The following is a 27,415-nucleotide window of genomic DNA, read 5'->3' as shown; positions in this document are numbered from 1 at the left end:
CACTCACAGCACGGTTCATGCCATTTCATCTCAAGTCACGGCAGGAAGTACTGCAACCAGAATTGAAATCAAATTAAATGATTCTACGAGGATGAGAATTAACTTCCTGAATGAACTGAACTGAAATGGAATTGAGCCAAACGCTGGTAGACTACAGTATACACCAGTACATGCTACTACTCCTAAACCTCCAAGATATGACCCCTTCAAATCACACAAAACATCCGTAAGAGAACCAACAATGTGCTTGTGTTGATGCTTCCTGCTAGCCTGTACACCATTTTAGGCTACTACTTAATGACGTCAAATGTCAGCGATTATCTTGGATATAGCTGCTTCTAATAACACAACCAAAATCCCTACAGGGGAACCAACATAGTTTGTGTGATTATGTTTATGCTTCTCCTTCACAGTAACATGACTCAAAGGTTTCTGAAAGAGAGAGTGAGAGAGTGTTTTGACAAAAGGTCAGGGTAGGGTCACAGCTCTGAGTGAAAGGTCTCATGGGAGAGATGGAATGAAAGGGGGGATCATAAAGAGAGCGGGAACAAAAGCAGGTTCAGCTCTCCTGAGACAGACGGGCAAATCATGTAGCAATCAAGTGTTGCTGTGCACATGAATAAGTGAGGGAACTTAGAAGCTTTCGGGAGGCACTTGAAGGGAGGTGTTCCTCTCCTAGAAATTTCGAAAGGAATTATTTGTACAACAAATTAATTGTCAATAGCATTTCTCAAACTCAACTGAAATCTCTAATGGTCACATGAAATAGTGATTATAATATTGTACTATTGTTGGTTGTGCATGTATGGAGTGTAATGCAATGTTGAATGAAGAACAAAACGACAGCAACATGACATGTGTATGTTTATTGAGTAAAGCGGATTACAGTAGTGCATACAGTACTAATAAGTATGGTGGATAACACTAGTGCTCTTGGTTTCAGCATACACACTAATAACAGGCATACCGGAAGAGAAAGTCGAGCTATACACAACTAATAAGTCAAGCAACCACTGACTGTGAATGAACAGGGATTTCTGAATGCCCACTGCAATGCTGTTTATCTCAATGAAAAGTTCACAAACAAGCTACTGTTCGGCTCCTCCGTATCATTTCAATAGGTACCTTGCCAGAATCTAATAACCACATTGCGATCAATAAATACATCCAGACACTCCGATCAAGTGCAATCCCGGGACTTGGGGCTAATTGGGCTTTTTGCTTACAACAGCACTAACCTCACCCGTCGATCCAATGTGCTTGAGAATTACGACGCTCGGGTGTGTATTATAAAAACAAAGATGAATTTTGTGTTCAGATAAGTATCGACAGAGAATGACTATGTGGTTATCGTCATTTGTTGATGTTTAGGAACCCTTTGTCTCTATAATAGGTCATTACATTGAATCTGTTTAAAATGCAGTTTTAGTCGGGCAAAAACTTGAGTCCTTTTGTTCAGTACCTTATATCCTAAAATGTATTACAGTAAGTGTATGGTAAAACTACCATAAACATAATGTACATTTCCAATCATATTTAGCAAATAATGTGTAAAAAGTGTATTATGTGAACTGTAAGACTTCAATTGTTAATTGGTAGCTTTCCACACACTTGGGATACATCTCCATTACAATCTAGGGTTGCTTTTAAGGGTTGCAATCTAGGGTTGCTTTTAATCTCAATGGCATCAGTCATCCTATTATAATCAATGAGGACGATATTGCTGAAATAAAACACAAATAGCAGTTCACAACTGTATGTCCAAAGCTATGGCTAGTCACATAATATGTTGTGTGTGTCTCCCCACCGGAGACCGGAGTTCAATCCCCATGTGTACCCTTCTGACTTTACCTCCCCTCCTACACTTCTTACCTGTCTCAATAAGGTAGACAAATACAACATGATAGACGCTCTATAGCATCAGGCTAGCACATTGAACATCCTCTGTCACTCGGTAGCACAGTAATCCATTTGACGGGAGAGATTCATACGGCCGAAGGATTGATTGATCAGTGATCGGCCCTGCAGAAGAGCTGGAGTGGAAAGACTGCAGACTGACAGCACAGTTGGTGCCCCCCCCATTTAGCCACTGAGATCAATAGAGACAGAGAGAGATAGAAATGGCAGAGTAAAGAGAGAGGAGGGAGGAGAGAGAAAAAAGAAGGCCATTAGAGAAGTAAGACTGTCTGAGGCAATGACACTCATAGACACAATCAGAGCATGCAAACGGATCCCTTCACCATCATTCCCGCTGGACAGGATCAACTCGTTCTCCAATTACCAAAGATTCAAAGTGAGTCATAATGAACTTCATCCTCATCATTACAGACTTCATATTCTGAATATCATCAAAGAAAAGTGAAAATCAGTTCAAGTTTGAGCAAATTGAGCCCCACAGTTTCCTCATCCTCTTATCTATTCTCAGGAACTGTAAAGCGCGCTCTGTCAATTAGTTATCTCCGCACAGTTCCTGTCGCCGCAGCTCTCTTCCTGCTGTTGTTGCCAGGTAACGACACAACTGCGAATCAGCGGGCTGTAATTTCACACGGGAAGCTCCCAGACAGCTCTGCAATTAACATGTTTCGAAGTAATTTAGTGCCAGACTTGAACTGTTCCGATATGCACACTTAAAGGGGAAATCTGCATTTCATACAATAACAAAGTGCCACAACTGACGGATGGGGCAGGATAAACATAAGTTCTCTCAAATTCATACACAAAGATATGGACACAAGGACTGACCATCCATGAGAACCCAATTATACTTTGAACCATGTTTTGAAGCTTTACAATTGCATTGTTTACAAACAGTACAGTTAAACAGGCTTACATTATGGCAGTGGTGGGAAAAAGTACCATACTTTTGTGAATAGGCATACTTGAGTAAAAGTAAGTATATCTTAATAGAAAATGACTCAAGTCAAAGTGAAAGTCACCCAGTAAAATCCTATTTGAGTAAAAAAGTCTAAAAGTATTTGGTTTTAAATATACTTAAGTATCAAAAGTAAATGTAATTGCTAAAATATACTTAAGTATCAAAAGTAAAATTAAAAATCATTTCAAATCCCTTATATTAGGCAAACCATTTCTTTATTAAAAAAAAAGTTAAGGCTAGCCAGGGGCACGCTCCAACACTTAGACATCATTTACAAAGGAAGCATGTGTTAAGTGAGTCTGCCAGATCAGAGGCAGTAAGGAAGACCAGGAATGTTCTCTTGATAAGTGTGTGAATTAGATCACTTTCTTGTCCTGCTAAGCATTCATAACGTAACGAGTACTTTTGGGTGTCAGGGAAAATGCATGAAGTAGAAAGTACATACATTTTCTTTAGGAATGTAGTGAAGTAAAAGTAGTCAAAAATATAAATAGTAAAGTACAGATACCCCCCCCCCCCAAAAAAACTACTTAAGTAGTACTTTAAAATATTTTTTACTTAAGTACTTTACACCACTGCGTTTTGGGTTCAAATGCGGTAGGCAGTTAAACTAAGACCATGAGATATGTGTAAGTTATATTCCTCAAGAATCAATGGGTGTATATCCAAAAGTTGATGTTTCAATCAAGTTATCGTATGGTAGGTATGGATACTTTCCCTATTTGGCTTGTTTCTGAGGCAACGATGCGATGAGTACATAAGTCAATCAATACAGTCTAGAATCTATAGATCTACGACTCTGTGGCAATGGTTTTCAACACGGTTTCCACATTTTTGTTCCAGACTAGCGCTGTTAGAGCCGATTTAGACATATTTGTATTACAGACAGAACATACAGAGCGACATGTATGTATCTGTAAATATATGAAAGTATGTGAAAAAATATATTAGGTAGGTACCTTTACGATCTGAATTGACCTGATTTGAGATATATTCCTTTGGCATTAGTGTACCTTAGTTTTTGGCAGCCCCTCTTGCCCATTCATTGTACTGTGGTAAGTGTGTTAGTGATAGGATAAAGGCAGGAAGTTGGGCCTTCGTGGGCGAAGGTACTGTAGTCCTAGCTAGACTCGGGAGCGGTATAGTATTTTGACCATACATAGATAAATACAAATAAACCATATTATTGATTTTCACTTCAAGTAAGCTATGTGCTTTAAGTTGATTGGAGAATAATTTTGTGTTATACATAAGAAGAATGAACCTTTTTTGTTGTTGCACCATATCCCTGGATCTCATTGAATGTTTTGCCGGTTGGCTTTCGGGAACTTTATTATGTGGACTGTATGCGTCCGAAACAGCCACGCTTCAGGCTTGGGCAGTGGCTATGGTCAATTGGTAAGGAAGCCACTACAAGTACTAACACTCCTAACATACCTGATTCAAAAAGTCAGGGGCTTGATGATTAGTTGAACCAGGTGTGTTTGTGCTGGACGATAACAAAAATGTACATTTGAGATTTGAATGCCAATGTTTCAGAATGGATGGGACTGAAAACCACTTGCCTATAGAATCTTGGTGATTACAGCCAATTGAGTAAACCTGTGCTGAGAAGTGGATAGCATAGTTGACTCCCCTATCAATCACTAGATTTGACACAAACCTGTGGGATTTCCTAGAGACGGGGGAATGGATTAGCTCGGAGTGAGATTGTTTTGTCGACACAATAACTCTGATTCAGATGGTAATAAAAAAACATGGGGTTCTGTAAATTCACAATGTGGTCTACTTTCACTTCCTGGTCAGCAATAGAGAATGAAATCCAGAACGTTTGGTAGCCAAACGAACCCTTCAAATGTAATTTTGTGTAAATTCAACTGAAATAACTTTATTCATATTAGTCAGTGTGAATGGGGATGCGAAAGTACCACAGAGAAGTTAGAAATCTCAGACTATGTCAAAGCAGAAATTAGAGTTATGTTTATTTACCAAACTATTTTATACTTAGATTCAGATTAATTCATAGCCATGCTGATTTTGGAATAAATTGTGTAATTTTGTCTTACTCTTTGTTTTACTCTACTCTTCAAAGGGATAATCTGCTATTTTAGGGATTGAGAGGGAAATCCCGATACACAAAGAATGGACCAAAAAGGGAAGTGAAAATAGACTTAAGGAAATGGTAGATTGTTGTAATGGAACAGTTTATCGTGTTTACACAATTCATTTGAAGTTCTCTATTTAAGTAGATTTTTTTTGTTGGTATCTGTACTTTACTATTTATGAACTACTTTTACTACATTCTTAAAGAAAATAATGTACTTTTTACTCCATACATTTTCCCTGACACCCAAAAGTACTTTTTACATTTTGAATGCTTAGCAGGACAGAAAGAGAACATCACTGGTCATCCCTACTGCCTATGATGTGGCGGACTCACTAAACACACATACTTAGTTTGTTTATGATGTCTGAGTGTTGGTGTGCCTCTGTAAATTAAAAGAACAAGAAAATTGTGTTGTCTGGTTTGCTTAATGTAAGGAATTTTAAATTATTTCTACTTTTCATATTTAAATATATTTAAAACCAAATGATTTTAGACTTTCACTAAAAAATTGTTTTACTGAGTGACTTTGACTTGAGTCATTTTCTATTACGCAACCTACTTATTTTATTCATTTACACATTTTCCAATTAACGTTTTGCTTGATCACTATCGCCATCTCCTGGACAACAGCCAGTATGTTTAGAAATGGTCTGGATTCATTCCAGCAACCTTTCGGATACAACAGACCTGATGCTCTAACTGTAACAGTACTCTTCTTGCGTTGTGTACAATCAGTCATCGATACGGAACTCAAACATGTAGCACCAGTCATGTAGCTTTATTCTGATAAGAACGACACAAAATTGCACGTCATGCAATGCACGTCTCACCATCCAACTCTGCACTCACGCACGCTGGTTTGGTGCTTGTTCACTGGGCTAGTTACCAAAATAATACAATTACAATATAATATATTTAACAATGTACCTGATAAGAACGACACAAAATTGCACGTCATGCAATGCACGTCTCACCATCCATGCACTCACGCACTACAAAATATATGAACCCCCCCCCCACCACACAGTAAGTTGCTAGCTAGTACTGGCGGGAATTCTCTACAACATAATGCACAACAAATATTCTCCAAAAACCGCTGCATCTTATGTGTGATGTTCGAATAACATTTACAAACAATTTGATATAAATTGTACATTTAAATCATCACTTGAGAGTATAAAAATCACTTTCGATGTACAGTGCTTTGCAACCCACAATTTACCGCTGGTTTGGTACTTGTTCACTGGGACGATTCTAACTGGAACATCCCCCCTCGTAAGCAAGCTACGCAAACCAGCCAATAAGATGCCATGTTGAGTAGGTGAAGGCAAGACAAACTCAAACCCATTGGCTTAACAATAAAGTGACAAGGGGAATCACCAATATAACCCTGTTACATAACCACTAGGCTACCTGCCGACCCTGTTTAGTGAGCTTTGCAGTTATCACAAGGCTGAACAAGTCATTGACATTAGGTTCATCAAATATTATTAAAGGTGCAGTCTGCAATTGGTCCATTTTTGGACTTAGAATGAATAATAGGCATTATATTTTGGGTTCAGTTGAACTAAGGTTATTTGGCATTTACATATTATATTCTTCAATAATCAATATATCATTAGTTTAAAAGTAAACAAATTGATGCACCAATCGCAGACTATAGCTTTAATTTATGTATATACAGTGGGGAGAACAAGTATTTGATACACTGCCGATTGGAGAAGGTCTAAAGGTCCTGGAGTGGCCTAGCCAGTCTCCAGACCTGAACCCAATAGAACATCTTTGGAGGGAGCTGAAAGTCCGTATTGCCCAGCGACAGCCCCGAAACCTGAAGGATCTGGAGAAGGTCTGTATGGAGGAGTGGGCCAAAATCCCTGCTGCAGTGTGTGCAAACCTGGTCAAGAACTACAGGAAACGTATGATCTCTGTAATTGCAAACAAAGGTTTCTGTACAAAATATTAAGTTCTGCTTTTCTGATGTATCAAATGCTTATGTCATGCAATAAAATGCTAATTAATTACTTAAAAATCATACAATGTGATTTTCTGGATATTTGTTTTAGATTCCGTCTCTCACAGTTGAAGTGTACCTATGATTAAAAAAATTACAGACATGCTTTGTAAGTAGGAAAACCTGCAAAATCGGCAGTGTATCAAATACTTGTTCTCCCCACTGTATATATATATATATTTTAATCAAAAGGCAAAAAGCTAGGCTAGTGGGGGAAGTCTGTGAAAGTGGCCCCCAGTCAGTTCAATTACACAAGACTAATGTGTAATTGGATGGGCAATGAAAGCGACGCACATGTTTCACTATAGGCTTACTTCAAGTGTCCTAACAATGAGCAAAAAAAATACACATTTATGGAAAACTATCTTCTAAACATAATTCATATTTTCTTTGACTGATAACTGCATGTCTATTAAAGCACATTAACATAACCTACACAGACCCGGACATGAACCAGAAAATTTCAAAGGTGATACCTTTAAAAGGTTTCCAGTTGTTTGGGTCATGTGGCCGCCAAAGATCCAAATGTACCCACAAACTATGACTCCTTGCCAGTTTCGTTTTTGAAGAAATTGAAAATTGTCTGTGGGCCAGCACGTAGTCTGACGGAACAACGCACTGCTACAGATATGCGGATCCGTGTCATTTCACTTCCACAACACTCTGCAGCCACCCACACGGCAGCTGTTCATGTCTCAAAGCCTTCTATGCTTCCTCGTGTTTTACCGTGTATATAACTCTGCAACTTTTACGTTCAAAATGACTGACGAGCAACACTCTCCGTCTCAATAAACGACATCTGGTATGTTCAGTTTTCTTCTTTCAAATGTTAGAATCGAAATAGGTTTCTGTAGCCAATGTGTAGCTTATTTTGCTCTGCAGAGTTTTGCATCAGTTGTCAGTTTAACTGTTTCAATTGATCAAAATGTAGATTGTGATTATCTTGTGTGCAAGATGACACAATGGTTCTGATAGTGCAACTGTATACTATATGGGAGAAGCTATGTTTGTTTTCTCTCTCTCGCTGATGACTCATGATAAATCACCATATAAATATACGTTGCCTAACCTGTTCACAAATATTAATTGACAAATAATGTAACTCTTTATATAGCTCTACTTACTATATACCTATCCATTTCTTTTGCAGTTTTTATGAAACGCTGTTAAAACCATCTGAAGCAATGAATTGGCCAGATATAATCCTCATTCTATTGGCTGTCAATCTGGGTGACATCATCACTGGCCCTACCCTATGCCACGCCTCTCAAAAGCGTCAGAAATCCGAATGCCAGGTGCGAAACGGCTGGGCGGACTGCAGCCACCTCCGCCTCAAGGAGATCCCTCCCAACCTGCCCTGGAATATCACCGGCCTGGATGTCTCCCACAACAGGCTGGTGGAGCTACCCCCAGCATCGCTGGCCACTTACCCTGGGCTTGTGCACCTGGACGTGGGCTTCAACAGCCTCACCAAGCTGGAGGACAGCCTGTGTCAGACCCTGGGCCTGCTGAGGACACTGACCGTACAGCACAACGAGGTACATCGGCTGACGGAGAAGGACCTGAGAAACTGCACCAATCTGACAGAGCTTAACCTGGCTGGCAACAGGTTGAAGCTACATGGAGAGCCCTTTGCTGCCTTACAGGTAGGGATCTGCCTGGTGTCCTGGTGAAGACAAGGATGGCAGGGGTTGTGGATGTGGTGATAATAATGATATACAGTACTAGATGATGATACAGATGAGAGAGCGGGGGATGCTCTTGACTCTTCAGGACAATATTTTGGGACCATTTTATTTTGTTTCTTTCATTTACCGTCCAATGAATTGAATTTGGGTTATTCTCTTTCAAGCCTAAACCATAGGAAAATTATGTTTTGATTGCAGTTGCCTCAGTTACATTTTCTCTCAAACCCTCTTAGAATGTCTTTCCATTTTTCACCAGAGTCTAACACTGCTGGACGTGTCCAAAAATGACCTGAAGACAGCCAGCTTGGGCACCCACCTTCAGCTTCCAAGCCTGGTGACTCTCATCTTGTCTAGCAACAGCATATCAACCTTCAAAAAGGATGACTTCTATTTTCTCAGTAATTCCTCATCCCTACGAGTCCTCCACCTGTCGAATCTAACAACTCTAGCAAAGGTACAAAAGATCCTGTGAAATGGGAAATAAAAGGCTGTTAATGCTTTCAGCTGCTGACACTAGGAATAAGCACCATGCTCAAGCAATCACACCTTTTGTTTATGTTGTCAAGATCCCTTCAGTGTTTCCTCTCTTATTTTCTAGGCGTAGTGCAAAGCCACCAAATTAACATCTAGGGCATTTTGAACCAACATTTTCATATTAAACGAATTGATGCCAAATTAGGCAAAAGAGGAACAGAGGAAGGCAGGGTCCGGACAAATACAATGATGGTGAAAAAAATACAATGACGCCGCACATGAAAGATTGCAATAATGCGACAGCTCGCTTGCCACAGACTTGCCACAGACTCGACAGCTCGCTTGTCACAGACTTGCCACAGACTCGACAGCTCGCTTGCCACAGACTCGACAGCTCACTTGCCACAATTCAACATTTATTTCACGTTGGTTCAACGTAATTTAGTTGAAATTACATGGAAACAACATTGATTGAACCAGTTTGTGCCCAATGGGATGCTATAAATAAGTAGGAAGTAGTAGGTTCAAGGTCTTTTGACAACGTATCTACAGTCTATGGCAGCATCTTGTGCAGCAACTAATCAGTGTTTTTTTTCTTCTCCCCCTTGCAGTTTGAGCCTGATTGCTTGAAGCCCATTGCAAGCATATATGAGTTAGTCATGACTGGGAGCAAACTTGGACCTTCACTCACGTCTAAACTCTGCACAGAGCTTTCTGGGACAGCGATCCGCAGCCTCTCCCTCCAGAAGACACAGCTAGTTACACTAGACAACACCACCTTCAAAGGCCTGGGGAAGACCCACCTCACTACTTTGGATCTATCCCACAACAGCATAGCTAAGATCGGGGATGGTTCTTTCCAGTGGCTGTCCATGCTGGAAGTTCTTTCTCTGGAGCAGAACAACCTCAAGCGCCTGACTAAGAACACTTTCAACGGGCTGGGGAATCTGACACGGCTCAACCTGAATATGGCGCTGGTGAAGAGTCACACTTCTTCTTACCCTATTATCGACGACTTCTCCTTCCAGCCACTAGGGGCACTGGAGAGCCTGAGCATGGAGAAAACTGCCTTTCGAAACATCTCGGCGCTCACCTTTGCGGGTTTGATGAGTCTCCGCCAACTCCACCTGAGTGGGACCAGCTGCATGTCGCTCAAAATCATCACCAACCAGACCTTTGTGTCCCTCGCAGGTTCACCACTTCTTATGCTAAAGCTTACAAGCACAGCAATCTCCCGTCTTGACCCTGGAGCCTTCTCCAGCCTGGGCAATCTCACCACCCTTCTGCTGGGCAACAACTCCATCTCCCAGACCCTGACGGGGAAAGAGTTCCAGGGTTTGGGCCAGCTACAGGAGATCTACCTCTCTAACGGCAACCAGAAGCTCATCCTCAGCCCTATGTCGTTCGTCCATGTGCCCGCTCTCAGGACTCTGATGCTGGGGAGAGCTCTGACCAGCAACCTGTATATGAATACCTCTCCGTTCAAGCCTCTGTCCAACCTCACCATCCTGGACCTCAGCAACAACAACATCGCCAACATAAAAATTGATCTTCTTGATGGACTAGAGAATCTGAAGGTGCTGAAGCTTCAGCACAACAACTTGGCCCGGCTGTGGAAGAGTGCTAACCCGGGTGGGCCGGTGCTGTTTCTTAAGGGGCTCCGCAGCCTTGTTGCTCTGGAGATGGACTTCAATGGTCTGGATGAGATCCCCAATGAGGCCCTTCATGGATTAACCAACCTTCAAGAGCTCAGCCTCAGTGGGAACATCCTGAACCAACTCAGGGACTCAGTCTTCAATGACTTGGGGTCGCTCCGGGTGCTTCGGCTCCAGAAGAACCTAATCACGTCGGTGAGGAAGGAAGTGTTTAGGCCGGCTTTGGCCAACCTCAGCCAGCTGGTCATGGAGAAGAACCCGTTCGACTGCACCTGCGAGAGCATCCTGTGGTTTGTGGCGTGGCTGAACGGAACAAACGCCAGTGTGCCGGGCCTCAGGGATGAGTATGTGTGCAACACGCCGCAAGCCTACTACAACCGCTCAATCATGGAGTTTGACAGGCTCTCCTGCCTGGACATGACACCATTCCAGGCGCTCTACGTGCTCACCAGCACTGCGGTCCTGACTTTAATGGTGACCTCACTCCTAGTGCGCTTCCAGGGTTGGAGGATTCAGTTCTACTGGAACGTTCTGATCAACCGTACGCTCGGATTGAGCGATGCCAGTTCCGGGGAGGGGAGAAAGTTCAACTACGATGCGTACGTCATTCATGCTGCAAAGGATAAAACCTGGGTGGAACGAAGCTTGCTCCCTCTAGAAGACGAACAGGGGTATACATTTTATGTGCAGGATCGAGATGCAGTGCCAGGTGATTCGCGACTGGAGTCCATTGTGGAGAATATGAGAAGGTCCAGGAAAATACTATTTGTGGTCACCGAAACTCTTCTCGAAGACGCCATGTGTCGACAGTAAGTAGAATGAACATTGATATATATTTTTTAGAACATTCACGTCACATAAACGTTGAGAGCGTAGAGCGTGTGCGGTCACTGGTCATGGAAAAGAGAACATTGATAAGGACAGTGGTTGGAAAATGTGCAGGGATATTTATTTCAGGAAATTAAAGTAAATCATGTTGACGTTTTAATGTGTTATTATAGTACTAATACTATGATTTTTCTGTATTTAAAATTGAACTGAACAAGTTTTACTCAAACAGGGGAAGTGGAGACTGTGTGAAGTGGGTAAGTGAGTTTGGGCAATTCTGGAAGGAGATATGAAACCCAAACAAGCAGTAAAAAAAAAACATTTTACACAGAAAATTATCTTAGCGTCTGGATAACCATTTCTTCATTGAAAAAAACAAACAATCAGTTCAATAATAATTTGAAAGATTCTATTAATGTGTCAACTATGTAAGTACACCCACAACTCAAGTCGCTGTGGATCTGAGCGTCTGCTAAATTACATAAATGTAAAATGCAATTATTCTGTATTCATTACCTTTTTTTGGGGGCTATGGACCATAATGCTCAAAGAATGTCTAAGTGAAGAATGTATATTTAAAGTATCACCACAGCACTGATCCAAGGCAGGTGTTTCTGTCTAAACCCTTGAATTGTTGAGGTTATTGGCTTAATCTGTGTTCTTGAAAGCTGCTCTAACAGTACAGTATAAACCAGTGTTAAATGTTGCCATTCATTGATTTTTTTTCATTTAAATGTTTTTATTTGATTGTATTTTATTCTAGCACTTCATGTTTCACCCTTTTGATTGATTTGATTGTATTTTATTGTAACACTTCATGTTTCACCCTTTTGATTGATTTGATTGCAAGTCTCTCTGGATAAGTGTTACATGTATATGATTGAGATCTGAAATGTAATTCCTGTTATGCTTCAGTACTTTGAGCCTCTTATTTGCCCGCTCTGACAAATGCCCTCTTCTGTCTCTGCGTTTCTCCCCTTTCCTCTCCCTGGAAACCACATCCTCCTATTTCCTTTCACTCTCCTCCCCTCCCACCATTCTCTCCCTTCCCCCCCCCCCAGGTTCATGGCCCACCACGCCCTGCACCAGGTGATCGAGGACAGCCGGGACTCGGTGGTGCTGGTCTTCCTGGAGGACGTGCAGGACTACAGGTTGTCTCGCTGTCTGCTCCTGCGCAGGGGCATGCTTCGTCCACAATGCCTCCTCAACTGGCCCCTGCAGAGGGAGAGGGTGCCCGCCTTCCACCAGAGGCTCCGCATCGCCCTGGGCACCACCAACCGAGTGCAGTAACATTCTCCATGCCATTATGCTTAGAAGTGTACTGACAATTTTTCTTCAGCCAAATCAAATATATTGGTTGCGTTCTCATTTTCCAGATGTTATCACAGGTTCAGGGAAATGCTTATGTTTCTAGCTCCAACAGTGCAGTAATACCTAGCGATACAAACAAATCCCCAAAATGTAAAGAAAGAAATGTCAGAGTTTGGAATATGAATATACACTGTATGCATTTGATGGTGTGTATGGACACTATATGAATAGAAAAGGTGTGCACAGCAGTAGTTCAATTGGATAAGCCTAGACTTGAATACAGTATATACAGTACATACTGTACATATGAAGTGTGTCAAACAGGATGTAACATTATTATAGCAACCAGTGTTCAATGACTCTAAGGTGCAGGGTAGAGTACCAGGTGGTAGCCTGCTAGTAACAGTGACTAAAGTTCAGAGCGGGATACTGGGCGGAGGCCGACTAGTGGTGACTGTTTAACAGTCTGAAGGCCTGGAGATAGAAGCTGTTTTATCAGTCTCTCGGTTTTGATGCACCTGTACCGTCTCTGCCTTCTAGACTGTAGCGGGTGAACAGGCCGTGGCTGAGGTCCATCTTCTTGGCCTTCCTGTGACACCGGGTGCTGTAGATGTCCTGTAGGGCAGGCAGTGTGCCCTCCAGGACATCTGACCGCACGACCCTCTGGAGAGCCCTGCGCTTGCCGACTGTATTATTACGTTTATGTAATACTTGGCTATATTTCTTAAATAATGACAGTGGGTGCAAGGGTGTGGAAAGTGTGCAAAACTGTTGCTCTCATTGTATGGTTCAGAGTCAAGTAAGCAGTGTGCACTACTGTAGCTTTCATTCAGTGGCTAAGATCTTAAGGAAGTGTACTTGAAAGTACAATACTGTAAGTTTCAAACAATGGTTGAGGATACAAGGAAGTGTACACTATAAAGTGTGCAATATTGCACTGCACGTCTCATTTAACCGCTGAATGAGAAAGTAAGTGTACTGTTTCAGTAGCCGAGTGACATGCAAAAGGTGAAATCTAAGCAAGCCTAAATATCTTAGAATATTGAGGGATTGATAAGAAAAATATATTTTCAAATAGATGTTTTTTCTTACCAAGTTAAAAGATTGATAAGGAAAAAAAAATCTTAGCAAGCTAAATTATCTAACGTCATTTAGCTTGGTAAGAAAAAACACATATCGCCAATTGTAAGTTAATTATTAGTCAATTGAAACCATGATTGGTTTCATCTGGGTCCGTCTGTGCAGAGAGCTGCCGCTGATCGTTGACTGATCTACAAATCATAATGAGTAGTTATTTACAAGGTGATTTGCAGATCATGGACAAGAGTAGATCATTGACTTAACAAAATGCTTTAAAATGTGGTTTCATGGTCAATTACAGTAGGGTTATTTTACAGCATTACTTTAGTATTGCTAGCAGGAGTATTACAACTACACTGTCAAATAACCCACTATTGCACTCATTAACCATGTAATGTTCTCTTCATAACCAAAATGTCAGATGAACTTAGAACTTTAATAAACCTACATATTCTTGTTTTTCCACTGTGGGAACTGCTTTAATTAGGTAATTTCAGGTTAGGGGTTTAGGACAACTCTATATTAAATATATTTGTTTCAGCACTTTTGTACACTTACTTGAAAGTTACAATTTTGTTTAATAGAGTATGGTTCAACCAAAATCTCTTTGTGTTTGTCGCATGAGACATAGTGTTGATTTGAGTGAACTGCAAGTCTATTTGAACACATTCTGTTTAAAAAAAAAATCTGTATTCTATTCAGCATGTCTTTAAAGTTTTCAGTAAAGTTGGATTCTGACATTCGTATTATTAGTCTTCAAAACTTTGTGAAAAAATTAACAAATGAACTGAAATCCTCTGCCCTCAAGTGGTCGAGAAAAAGCTAGGTTTTAAATGTGACATTCTCCCATTTTCTTTTTATTTCGAGGAATAACTTAAAAAATAAAAAAGCATTTCAAAAACTAGCCAGCTTCTGGCCTCATCCTTAAAACGGACTTCTAACCAACGGCACAGGAACTATGGGACCCTGACAGTAAGGGTCACTTAAAACATTCCTTAACTTAATTTTTTTTAAAGGAGAGGGATAACTCAACGTTGCTAATTTTAAAGAAAGGAGGCTTACTTCCAAGGGTTTGTGGATTAAGAAAGGGAGGAAAAAGGGATAAACATGGTCCTTTCTCACACGTGTTGGATTTATATTAGTAACAACCTCATTCGCAGGCTAATTGCTACCGAGATACAGCTGGTAGATTAACCTTCTCCCCTGGTTCAATTGATAATGAACACTCCCACTGGGCACAAACAATTTTAAAATCTAGTTTTGATTTACAATTGGTTGAGTTGTCAACGTCAAATCAACAAAAACAATTCACCATGTCATTGGATTTAGGTTCAAAGTTGGGTGGGAAAAAAAGAAATCCAAGCAGTTTTCCACATCGATTCAACATCATTGCATAGATGTTTGGGGTCAAAATGATGTGGAAACAACATTGATTCAGCCAGTTTTTGACCAGTGGGTTATTAGTTACAATCATATTTTAATTCATAAGCAGCCAGTAATTCATCAGTTCTGTATTATACTCTACGTGATATTACCCTATTTGTTTATGCTTGGGGGGACACATTGGACGATGCTTATTTATTCGGATCTCTTTTAGCCCACCAAGGGCTAGTCTTGCCAGAGTCCTTTATGTGTGTCAGAAATGTTTGAAAATAGTATAGAGCAGGGGTCATCAACTCTTACCCCACGAGATCTGGAGCCTGATGCTTTTCTGTTCTACCTGATAATTAATTGTGCACACCTGGTGTCCCAGGTCTAAATCAGTCCCTGATTAGAAGGGAACAATGAAAAAATACAGTAAAACTGGCTTCCAGGTCCAGAGTTGAGTTGGCGGGATATAGAGTATGGAAATGTACTATTGATTAAAAAAAAAAACATCCTAAGAATGAAATGTTCCCTTGTGTGATATCACAAAGTCCTTCCAAGAGGTCTGGACCTTAAGACCTTAGAGGCCCAAATTACACTTACGCTGCCGGGTTGCTAGTTCAAGCCAAGACCCCCCTCCCTCCTTAGATTGCAAAGTATCCAAGGCCTTCATTGGAAGTCCAACACCCACCCGATTTGTTTTGGGGATTGCAAGTGGGCCCCTTTTCCCGATTTGATACTTTTTCAAGCTTCAATCAGAGCTCTTCCCCCTTCATTCGCTACAAATGTAACACCCCTTTTTTAAGGGCATCTCACTGTGGCTTGCCAAGGGGGCCTGCATCCTAAGCAAGTTGACTGTATTAGTAGCCTGCTATTGTGGCTCACTTCAGGGGTACTCGTAGGGGTAGCCTACCCGATTTCTGACCAACCACTGACCAAGGAGCATTACAAGGTCAGTGTTTGGATATCTTTCCATAATTACACAGAACCTTTTGTCTGCTATTGCGAAAGAATGAGACTCTGAAGCAAATGTACATTTATGAGTCAATATTGGACCACCACCTAACTAACCAAGATGACTGTGGATATCGGTGCTGATTGGTTCGATCGTTTTGGTCTTACTCCTGACCATATTGACCGGCGTCTTCACCTGGCAGTTCCTCAGCAGCTCTCTGCACAGATGGACTCAGATGAAACCAATACCAGGGATAAGTCCAAGCTACCCGTTTCTGGGCAGTACTCTGTCATTTAAAGGTAATGCGAGAGGTAAGGTGTATATCTTCTTTTTCTTTATAAGAATACTGAGAATTTTGAAGAGGGTGTGCTTTTTATCAATTCAGCACTGGGAAACGTCTAACCCATGAAGACTTCAATTATGCCATCCATAATATCTTTAGGAAATACATTTGTAGCATTAAAGAAAGAAAATAAATAGATTCAAAAGATATGTGAATACAATATCCGATTTGAATGGTGAGTCACGTTAATCTGTTTGTCCCAAATGTCCTAGAAATTAGGCTGTTCTCATTAACACAATATATTGTCTGCATGGTTGCTGTATGGAGATTTGTTGCACGGTAACTACTTCAGACCTGGTGTGACTCCTAAATATTTTGGAGGCCCCCCACTTTAAAGATGCAATCTGCAGTTCATACAACAACAGCGGTCAAGCTGCCACTGTTTTGGTAAAAAGTTGATTAGGCTGGAAAATGTAACCACTCAACTTTATAGACATAGCTATGGATTCAAGGACTGACCATCCATGATATAAAAATGATAGTTTTAACCAAGTTTTGGTTTATAACTGGCTGTGACTAAAACGTTGCTGTGTTATGATAGGGAGTTATCATCTGTGTGTGTGTGTGTGTGCGCATGAAACAAATGTGTGTGTGCACCTGTCTGTGTCTGCATGTTTCCATTTGTATTTGACATTTTAGTCCTTTAGCAGAACAACTTACAATAAATAGCGAGTGCATACATTTTCATACTTTTTTTTGTCCTGTGTACTACATGTGGGTGCATGACAGTACAAAATACTATCTCTTGATGAACATCCAGGTTTACCTCTTACCCCTTCCCTACTGGTTAATCATTCATAACTAGAGGCCGGGGTATCAGGGAAAAGTGGGGAACAGGTCAGGATTAAAGTCCACCTGATATGAAGTGTAGCCAGCAGGTCTCAGACATTCATTTGGAGGTTGTTAAAGGCCAGTACTACCCAGAGATGGCGATAGTTTTGGGGGCTTACACGTTGGGGCTGCTGGGGGTGAGCCTCTTCGTTTCAATGCTGACCTACGCCACCTACCAGCTACTCAGCAGTTATCTGTATAAATGGAGGGAGATGAAGCCCATACCAGAGATTGAAGGCACATACCCCCTCATAGGGAACGCACTGCAGTTCAAATCCAACGCCGGAGGTGAGAGGAGAGGTTATGAGGGGAGGGGAGGGGAGGGGAGGGGAGGGGGGGGGGAGTCGGAAAGGGTATTTTGAAGAGGGGTTGCTTTTATTAGTTTAACATTTGGGTTCTAACCATGATGACTAATGATGCCAGCCTTTCCATAATAACTTGAAGAAGTACTTGTTAACACGAGAGAAAATAAATCCATTGATTCAAAAGATTTGTGAATCAAATATCCCATTTGAACGGTGAATCATGTTTAATCTGTCCTAGAAATGAGACTTGTTATAAACCCAATATATTGTCTGCATTGTTGCTGTACTGAGTGAGACTCGTGTAAATGTGACAGTCTTCACAATCCATGCGGCGCATCACAACAACAATGATCACGCTACACATTAGCAATTTCTGTGGTTTATCTACTTCCGTTCCTGATACCGCACGGCAAATCAATGCACAAAAGTTGGAAAAACTCCAATGCATACAACACTGCACTGCTTGGCACTGCATCCTAGTCTGGCAGATGAGTTGCAATTGTGCGAATTTGCCTCCCATTGGAATGAATGGACTTCTGCCAGAACACATACAGTTTGACACAACTGGTGGGCACCAGGCTTTAAGCCTCATTCACATTATACCTGAGCAGTCCATTGCGTTGCGCTGGATGTCATTCATTTCAATGGGGACCGTCCGCAAAGGAGTAGTAGCACGATGTTGCTGCTGTGATATCTCAGCACCCCCTTGCTTTGAAGGCTCTGTTGCGAAACGGATTCTGCATGCGATTTTTTTTTTCAACTTTACATGACTGTTGCCTCTCACTTAAGTTTATTGTGATGGTACTGACGTTTGTTTTTGATAATTATTAGGTGGCAGTTGCTAGCTACAGTATCGTCAACCTAGCCTTGCTTTTAGCTAGCTAGCTAATCTGTACGCTAGCGTGACTTGCTAGAAGTTAGGGAAACAAGTTGAGAAAAAGTAACTTGACAAAACATGTTTATCCTGTCTTGAATGAAAAGGTCATATTTTGCAATCTCCCAAAATAAACGCGATCTCTGACGAGAGACTAGCCTCCATCTTGTCTTGCGTTGTGAAATCCTATGCTCTCCGTCCAGTAGCAGGACAAGATTGCGTGAAAATGAAGTATGGAGTAATGAGATTTATACGGGGCATTAGACCTTGTGACTGAAATACATTAGAGGGCCCAACTTTACGGGCAAGGAATGGGCGACCAACTATTAAAGCTATGGTTTGAACAGCTACTATTTAAAGCTATGTTTTTTTCGTCTTCTATAACTTCATAAAGAGGACGCATCGATCTAGATTGTAGAGAATTATAAATGTGCAGGGCAGCATTGTAAGCAACATCTAAAATGATTATTTCCAAGTGAAACATCACAAATGTATTCAATATTTGTCAGTATGTGTGTTTGTTTGCATATTTTAAGTGTTTCTGTGTGTATGCGTGTGCATGACAAAAATAGTGTCCCTTAATAAACATCCATGTTTACCTCATCCCCCCTCCCTATCGGTAAATCATTCATCATAACTAGCAGCCGGAATGACAGGGACATTTGGGGAATAGGTTAGGATTAAAGTCCACCTGACATTAGGTGAAGCCAGCAGGTTTCAGACATCCAGTGAGGATGTTTAGGCCACGTACTACCCAGAGATGGTGATTGTTTTGGGGGCTTACAATTTGGAACTGCTGGGGGTGAGCCTCTTCTTTGCAATGCTGACCTACGCCACCTACCAGCTACTCGGCAGTTACCTGTATAAATGGAGGGAGATGAAGTCCATACCAGAGATTGAAGGCACATACCCCCTCATAGGGATCGCACTGCAGTTCAATGCCGGAATTGAGCAAGGATAGGAGACGTGGGAAGAGAGACGAGAGGACTGTAGTTTAGGGAGGGGAGCTTCGAACACTCACTCAATCATTCAGTCATTCATTGCTCTCCCAATCTACCTACATACAGTTGAAGTCGGAAGTTTACATACACCTTAGCCAAATACATTTAAACTCAGTTTTTCATCATTCCTGACATTTAATCCAGGTAAAAATTCCCTGTCTTAGGTCAGTTAAGATCACCACTTGTAAAATGTCAGAATAATAGTAGAGAGAATGATTTATTTCAACTTGTATTTCTTTCATCACATTCCCAGTGGGTCAGAAGTTTACATACACCCAATTAGTATTTGGTAGCATTGCCTTTAAATTGTTTAACTTGGGTCAAATGTTTCGGGTAGCCTTCCACAAGCTTCCCACAATAACGTGGGTGAATTTTGGCCCATTCCTCCTGACAGAGATGGTGTAACTGAGTCAGGTTTGTGGGCCTCCTGGTTCACACACATTTTTTTCAGTTCTGCCCACATATTTTCTATAGGATTGAGGTCAGGGCTTTGTGATGGCCACTCCAATACCTTGCCTTTGTTGTCCTTAAGCCATTTTGCCACAACTTTGGAAGTATGCTTGGGATCATTGTCCATTTGGAAGACCCATTTGCGACCAGGCTTTAACTTCCTGACTGATGTTGTTTCAATATATCCACATAATTTTCTTGCCTCATGATGCCATCTATTTTGTCAAGTGCACCAGTCCCTCCTGCAGCAAAGAACCCCCACAACATGATGCTGCCACTCCCATGCTTCACATTTGAGATGGTGTTCTTTGGCTTGCAAGTCTCCCCCTTTTTCCTCCAAACACAACGATGGTAATTCTGGCCAAACGGTTTTATTTTGGTTTCATCAGACATGAGGACATCTCTCCAAAATGTATGATCTTTGTCCCCATGTGCAGTTGCAAACCGTAGTCTGGCTTTTTTATGGTGGTTTGGGAGCAGTGGCTTCTTCCTTGCTGAGCGGCCTTTCAGGTTATGTCGATATTGGACTCGTTTTACTGTGGATATAGATACTTTTGTACCTGTTTCCTCCAGCATCTTCATAAGATACTTTGCTGTTGTTCCGGGAATGATTTGAAATACATTCACAGGTACACCTCCAATTGACTCAAATGATGTAAATTAGCCTATCAGAACCTTCTAAAATCATGACATAATTCTCTGGAATTTTCCAAGTTGTTATAAGGCACAGTCAAACTACTGACTCACTGGAATTGTGATAGTGAATTAAAAGAGAAATATTCTGTCTGTAAACATTTGTTGGAAATATTACTTGTGTCATGCACAAAGTAGATGTCCTAACCGACTTGCCAAAACTATAGTTTGTTAACAAGAAATTTGTGGAGTGGTTGAAAAATGATTTTTAATGACTCCAACCTAAGTGTATGTAAACTTCTGACTTCAACTGTATGTATCTACTATTAATTACCTCAGTCAGAAGCATGAACTAGTGAATGACTACAGAGTTATCTTTGGTTTCAGATTTTTTCCGTCAAATCATTGGCTACACAGAGCAGTTCAGGGACTCCCCACTGTTGAAGATTTGGATCGGACCAGTACCCTTCCTCGTTCTGTTCCATGCAGAAACCATTGAGGTAGGCTATTAATCAAAGAATTTACTTGAATCAACTTGATGCATAAAACCTGAATGTTTTACAAAATGTTTAAATATGGTGACGCATTACAAGTTGGTGTCACACTTGTTTTGAAACCTCAATATTTCTGTCTACTGAACACTACATCGTTCACTCCGGAGATGGAAATCTACTCTCCATAAATAAGTTAGTAATTACACCACATACAGGTAGCCTGACAACCGATGTATGGTTACTGCTATCAAATATCAAAACCCATTCTGGCCTGCTGTTTTGGGTTTAAGCGTACCAATGCAAACACAGACTGTATTGAATACTAAATCAAATCAATGTATTTGTCACATGCGCCGAATACAACAGGTGTAGACCTTAATGAAATGCTTACTTTACAAGCCCTTAACCAACAATGCAGTTTTAAGAAAATACCCCCCAAGAAGTAAGAGAAAAGAATAACAAATAATTACTGATCGGCAGTAAAAAACAATAGCGTGGCTATTCTACCCATATGTAGAATGTATGCACACATGACTGTAAGTCGCTTTGGATAAAAGCGTCTGCTAAATGGCATATATTATTTATATATTGCTATGCTAGAGGAAGAGTTGAATTTTCCATAAAAACATAATTTACTAAAGCAAAAATAAACAACTTTATCAATTATTTGTATGTACTTGTTTTTTTTGTATTTGCTGTTAACTGTCTGATGATGCCATGCCAATGATCAACATTCCATCGGAGAAATACATCCGGCCAACCATATTGTATTCTATTTTCTGTTTGATTGTCTATTTGATTCTATTCGATTCTGTAGACGGTTCTTAACAACCCTGTTCATATGGACAAGGCCTATGCTTACAAGTTCCTGCACCCTTGGCTCGGCACTGGTCTACTAACCAGGTGGGTGTTTCAAAACAGATCGCATTTGAGAAAGATCAAACGTATATATGCATTTGAGACGACAGAAAATATGTATAATAACGCAAGATAGGAACGTGGAATTCTTAGATGAGCCTTTGACAAGTCTTGGGAAAACACTTCCTTATTTTATGACAAAGAACAATACATTCTGAGAACCGTCAATACTTTCCAGTCAACACATTCCCTCCATATTTTCTGAACTCCATCATTTGTCTCTCTCTGTGTCACTTGTTCTGCATCTCCCTCTCCCTGCTCCCCCTCTCTTTATTTGTCTGTCTGTGTCACTCTTTCTTTGTCACCCTCCCTCTCTTTCTCTCTCTGTCCCCCTCTGTCTCTCTCTTCCTCTATTTCTCCTCCCCCCCCTCCTCGCTCGCTCCCCACCGCCCTCTCCCCAGCACGGGGGACAAGTGGCGGCGGCGGCGGAAGTTGCTCACCCCCACCTTCCACTTCTCCATCCTGACGGAGTTCCTGGAGGTGATGAACGAGCAGGCCGAGGTGCTGGTGGAGAAGCTGGACAAGGAGGCAGGCAAGGGCCCCTTCAACTGCTTCAACCACATCACCCTCTGTGCTCTCGACATCATCTGTGGTGAGTCCGGGTCTTGGTGTGGGGTGGTTCTAGCGGGTCCAAAGGCTCAGGGGGTTAAAAAGATTTCACATTCTTGCAGCCACTTCAAATCAACTAAAAAGATATATCAAAATTGCTACCAATCTTGCAATAAATATCTCTGCATATGATTTTCCTTTCAGAGACTGCAATGGGGAAGAAAATCTACGCTCAGAGTAACTATGACTCAGAGTATGTCCGATGTGTGTACAAGTGAGTCCTCGTCCTGAATGCAACAGACAGACATTGTCATGCCCGGTTTTGTTTTGGAGTAGAGGGCATTGACAGCCAACCATTGCTCCCTGTCCCTGCATATCTCTCTCTCTCTCTCCTTCTGTCTGCACTGTTGGTAGTTGGTTGCAAGTAGTAGCCATCTTGTACCACACATGTTATACTCTGTAAGTGCTACAAATAAAACAGACGTTTGGGGATAATATTAATTGCAGAAAATGTAATGAGTGGAATCAAATTGTATCAAATGAACATAATTTACTCTACCTTGCATCCCTCCTACTGTCCCCAGGATGAGTGACATCATCACACGGCGACAGAGGATGCCGTGGTTCTGGCCTGACTTTTTTTACAACTACTTTGGCGAGGGCTGGGAGCACAACAGGAGCCTCAAGGTCCTCCACTCCTTCACCTCCAATGTGAGTCATCAGCCAATCAAAAAGGGGCTTTTGACTATTTAGCTGCATCCAGGGAAATATGCTGTCATCCATCAGACCCCATTCATCCAGCCAAGGGCCTGTTCAGAAGGATGACCATTACAGAATGTTCAGATAGAAATGTATTGTGTAGAACATCAATGATTGTCTATACGATAGAATAAGTCCTGTCAGCTCTATTCATTACATTTCTATCTGCAATGTTCAGAAACACGTCAAATGTTTTCACTGAAAACACCCCAGGTCATCTACGAGAGGGCGGAATACATCGCCTACATCGAATCGGACAGCGAATCGGACCAGGGAATGAGGAAGAGGCGGGCCTTCCTGGACATGTTGCTGAAGACCACGGACGAGGAGGGCAACAAGCTCACCCACCAGGACATCCAGGAGGAAGTGGACACCTTCATGTTCAGGGTCAGAGGTCAAAACCACTATCACATGCTCCATGTAGAATGTGTTCCAGATTTATCATTGGTGTTGTTTTTATTGTCCCCGTCTTACAGGGTCATGACACTACAGCCGCAGCCATGAATTGGGCCATTCACCTGCTGGGCTCCCATCCAGAGGTTCAGAGGAAAGTTCAACAAGAGCTTCAGGAGGTGTTCGGTAATCCAACCCTCTTTTTAACCCTTTATTTTTTTTCAACCCTTTACTGCCTGCTCTTGCCGTATGGCAACATATAATTTCTCTTCACCCCTTGCTTCCCTGAATAAAAAAATACAAACACCATTGGTTTTTACAGAAGAGGGGGGGTGTAGTAAAATAGGCAATTATGTGCTTTGGTAGTCACATGACATGCACCCACATGGGGCTTCCTTTCCCTGGCACATACATGCCATTCACATTGTTCTCATAAAACAATCATTTTTACATTTCCCCTGCAATTAAAAATGTTAGTTAAGAGGTGATATTAAACATTAAATACAATTTCCCTAGAATTTGTTATCGGGAAATTGACCAAATGCATTTGTTGGCAAACGGCAACACTGGGCGATAGTGGAACTGCAATTCGGGTGGAGGGGCCAAGCAAAACACAGTGAAATCATCATTTTCTGTATTTTTTGGGTAATAATATAATATTTTTGCTATATATGCGTGTATAAAACAATTCTGTTACATTTCAATAACATTAGAATAATCTTATTTACTTAAAAATAAATATGTCCAGAGTATATTATTTTTTACAAGAACAAAATAAATATGATACTGTGAGGGAATAAAGACAATCAAATTATAATTCAAACACCTCATTTATATAAGAAAATAAAAAATTGTATGTTATCATCCTAAAATGAGACTTAAAAAAACACTCCTTAATAATATTTTACATTTGCTTATTTGGGGCCATTTTAAGTTTAAAAAAACCAACAGAATCCAACATTTTCTTGCATGGTTCTATCATTATGCATATGCAGTAGAGTCAAACGCATTCCATGGAGGGCCTAGTTTCTGCAGGTTTTTGTTTTTTTCCTTTCAGTTAAGCCATAGACAGCCAGGTACAGTATGGGGAGTTCATCATCAATCAAGTACAAGGTGGAGTGAGAACCCCACAGCCACTCGGCCCTCAGTGGAATGACTTTTATTGCACTTGATTTAGACAATGGTGACTGGTACGTGGGAGAGACAGTCAGAATGAGAAGACGCTGGGATTGAACCCTGATCTCGAAGAAGTATTTAGAGAAGATGGACGCATTACTGCTAGACCATAGGTTCTGCAGGAAGTACTTGGTAATTCACCACGGAACATATATAATGGGATGTAACCTGCAGTCTTGTACCCCCCCCGTGCTCAGGTGTGTCCGACCGGCCAATAAACACAGAGGATCTGAAGAAGCTGCACTACCTGGAGTGTGTCATCAAAGAGTCCCTGCGCCTGTTCCCCTCGGTCCCCTTCTTCGCCCGCAGCATCTGTGAAGACTGCCACATCAGTGAGTGACACATTCTTAACCATTCATGTTTATTTCAGTCTGTCATTCATTTTCTAACTGATTTACATTTACAGGATTTAGCCATACACTACTTTTAATTCATTCTAATTAATATACATAATTCACAATGGGTGGCCTGTGCCATGTGGAGGATGAACCTACGACCCTGGTTTATCCAGCGCCTTTCCATTTCAGTCATCTTGTTTAGTTCTTTTTTTTGTGGTCGTGTTAATTAGTTCATTTATTCACGTGTACATTTTGTGGACCTAATAACCTAACTTGTTTCCCATTTTTTGCGCCTGTAGATGGTTTCAAGGTTCCCAAAGGTGCCAATGCCATCATCATGCCCTACTCCCTTCACCGCGACCCGCGCCACTTCCCCCAGCCTGAAGAGTTCCGCCCGGAACGCTTCATGCCGGAAAACTGCGTTGGGAGACATCCTTATGCCTTCATCCCCTTCTCTGCTGGACTCCGCAACTGCATCGGTGAGAACAGGAAACATTCAAGACATTCAACTAAATAGTGCTTATAGTACAAACATTTTAGAACATTTGAGAATCAACGACAGAAGATTTGTCACGTTGTTGTAGAACATCACTCGTATTTATCAATCTCAGGCTATCTTTTACCAGCTTGGAACATAGACTTTTTACGACAGTGGGCCTCTAAACGTGTGTCCGATGAGGTTGTCATCCTGACATGCTCTCGCTACTTTAATAATGGTTACAGATTAAGGTTGAAGACGATAAGGCATTTGAAATAGTGAAAACAAAATGGACGATTAAAAGTGTGTCCGATGAAAGATGTCATCCTCACATGCTTTGGTTACATCCCTACCCTCAGGTCAGCGATTTGCCGTGATGGAGGAGAAGGTGATCCTGGCGTCCATCTTGCGCTACTTCAACGTGGAGGCGTGTCAGAAGCGCGAGGACCTCCGTCCACTAGGGGAGCTCATACTGCGCCCCGAGAAAGGCATCTGGATCAAACTTGAGAAGAGGAAGCAGCAGCACTAGATAATCTAGGGAAATGTTTGAATACTTTAAAACAGACCATTCCTTCCTCCCTCGGGAGTAATCGCTGATCAAACACTAATTGATAGGTATAAGTAAATAGTTATAGCACAATACTGTAGGTTTCAACTATCCAGGCAGGAAGGAAGGAAACATTCTTAAAGTATTTAAACAGGGCCGAATAAAACCCTTACCCCATAGGCTTACATTGCATTCGTGTTCTCTCTGTATTACAGGAAAATCAGAAGCTCGAGACTGCAAAACTCGCAGAAAGTTCTTCGTCATAAACAGGTTTCTGATATCCAAAATTGTTTTGAGATTCCAGGTGAAAAATACGAGTGAAAACTAGGGGAACATTTATTGTCCCAACATTGACTTCAGATAGGTCTTTTTATTTAATTTATGGAGGCTGGTGGGAGGAGCTATAGGAGGACGGGCTCATTGTAATGTCTGGAATGGAATACATGGAGCAGAGTCAAAAGGTGGTTTCCATAGTTTTGTGTTTGATACCGTTCCATATAATCTACTCCAGTCATTACAACGAGCCCTTCCTCCTATAGACTCTGTACAGACCATAGTAACACATAATTATAACCAAGAATACGCTATCCGATAACACTTTACCACAACCTTCATTTATAAGGCATGTGTTATTAACTTGAAAAATGTTGCTACTTTAACATGTCAACATTTTCACCGACATCAAAGCTGTTTCACTTGTTTTCAAGCTCTTTGGATAGTATATTTTAATAAGAGTATTCTTATTTGTACATTTATTTGTTACTTTGGGGTTTGAATTATAACCTTGCCACCTTTGAATATCATAATGCCAGGTCCTCGAAGCTAAAGTCAGGGAAGGAGCATGGTAATGAACAGGCCCGATATCGTACAAAATCAGTTTTGATCTTTTTCACAAAACAAAGGATCGACAACTTTTTCTTGCAAACATGAATGAGTCTGGGTAGACAAGCATAGCCTTGGGAAGAATGTTTTGAGTT

The 27,415-nt window shown here is 41.2% G+C and overlaps 2 protein-coding genes and 1 long non-coding RNA gene across 4 annotated transcripts; 2 read left to right on the top strand and 1 right to left on the bottom strand.

Annotated features, from left to right (window-relative positions):
- Window positions 1-847: 847 nt before the first annotated feature.
- On the bottom strand, window positions 848-7,592 carry LOC118395426 (uncharacterized). The gene is made up of 2 exons (XR_004827964.2): window positions 7,470-7,592; window positions 848-2,089 (listed from the first exon to the last, which is right to left on the bottom strand). It is a non-coding gene; the product is annotated as an uncharacterized LOC118395426 (long non-coding RNA).
- Window positions 7,593-7,632: 40 nt separating this feature from the next.
- On the top strand, window positions 7,633-14,933 carry tlr3 (toll-like receptor 3). The gene is made up of 5 exons (XM_035789222.2): window positions 7,633-7,795; window positions 8,144-8,639; window positions 8,938-9,135; window positions 9,767-11,619; window positions 12,700-14,933. The coding sequence occupies exons 2-5, from the start codon at window positions 8,178-8,180 to the stop codon at window positions 12,926-12,928; spliced, it is 2,742 nt and encodes a 913-aa protein (XP_035645115.1). The 5' UTR covers window positions 7,633-7,795; window positions 8,144-8,177; the 3' UTR covers window positions 12,929-14,933.
- Window positions 14,934-16,413: 1,480 nt separating this feature from the next.
- Window positions 16,414-26,623, top strand: LOC118395425 (cytochrome P450 4V2). Of its 2 annotated transcripts, none has more exons than XM_035789224.2 (11): window positions 16,414-16,660; window positions 21,174-21,286; window positions 22,098-22,183; window positions 22,600-22,790; window positions 22,952-23,021; window positions 23,332-23,458; window positions 23,720-23,893; window positions 23,983-24,085; window positions 25,273-25,407; window positions 25,713-25,892; window positions 26,251-26,623. In XM_035789224.2, the coding sequence occupies exons 1-11, from the start codon at window positions 16,585-16,587 to the stop codon at window positions 26,418-26,420; spliced, it is 1,425 nt and encodes a 474-aa protein (XP_035645117.1). In that variant the 5' UTR covers window positions 16,414-16,584; the 3' UTR covers window positions 26,421-26,623. The 2 variants fall into 2 exon arrangements, with proteins under 2 accessions (XP_035645117.1, XP_035645116.1); XM_035789223.2 differs by lacking the exon at window positions 16,414-16,660 and adding an exon at window positions 17,538-17,811.
- Window positions 26,624-27,415: the final 792 nt, after the last annotated feature.

This window comes from Oncorhynchus keta, chromosome 16, assembly GCF_023373465.1.
Source record: "Oncorhynchus keta strain PuntledgeMale-10-30-2019 chromosome 16, Oket_V2, whole genome shotgun sequence".
Classification (NCBI taxonomy): domain Eukaryota; kingdom Metazoa; phylum Chordata; class Actinopteri; order Salmoniformes; family Salmonidae; genus Oncorhynchus; species Oncorhynchus keta.
The sequence above is the reverse complement of the archived record's forward strand: the minus strand, read 5'-3'. Positions and strand labels throughout refer to the sequence as shown.

Excerpts from the sequence above, each read along its gene's own strand:
- tlr3 (XM_035789222.2), top strand. The coding sequence starts at position 8,178 with ATGAATTGGCCAGATATAATCCTCATTCTATTGGCTGTCAATCTGGGT. Across the intron at positions 8,640-8,937 it reads AGCCCTTTGCTGCCTTACAG|AGTCTAACACTGCTGGACGT; the intron begins GTAGGGATCTGC and ends ATTTTTCACCAG. Across the intron at positions 11,620-12,699 it reads GAAGACGCCATGTGTCGACA|GTTCATGGCCCACCACGCCC; the intron begins GTAAGTAGAATG and ends CCCCCCCCCCAG.
- LOC118395425 (XM_035789223.2), top strand. The coding sequence starts at position 17,553 with ATGAAGTGTAGCCAGCAGGTCTCAGACATTCATTTGGAGGTTGTTAAA. Across the intron at positions 23,894-23,982 it reads TGGACACCTTCATGTTCAGG|GGTCATGACACTACAGCCGC; the intron begins GTCAGAGGTCAA and ends CCCGTCTTACAG. Across the intron at positions 25,408-25,712 it reads CTGTGAAGACTGCCACATCA|ATGGTTTCAAGGTTCCCAAA; the intron begins GTGAGTGACACA and ends TTGCGCCTGTAG.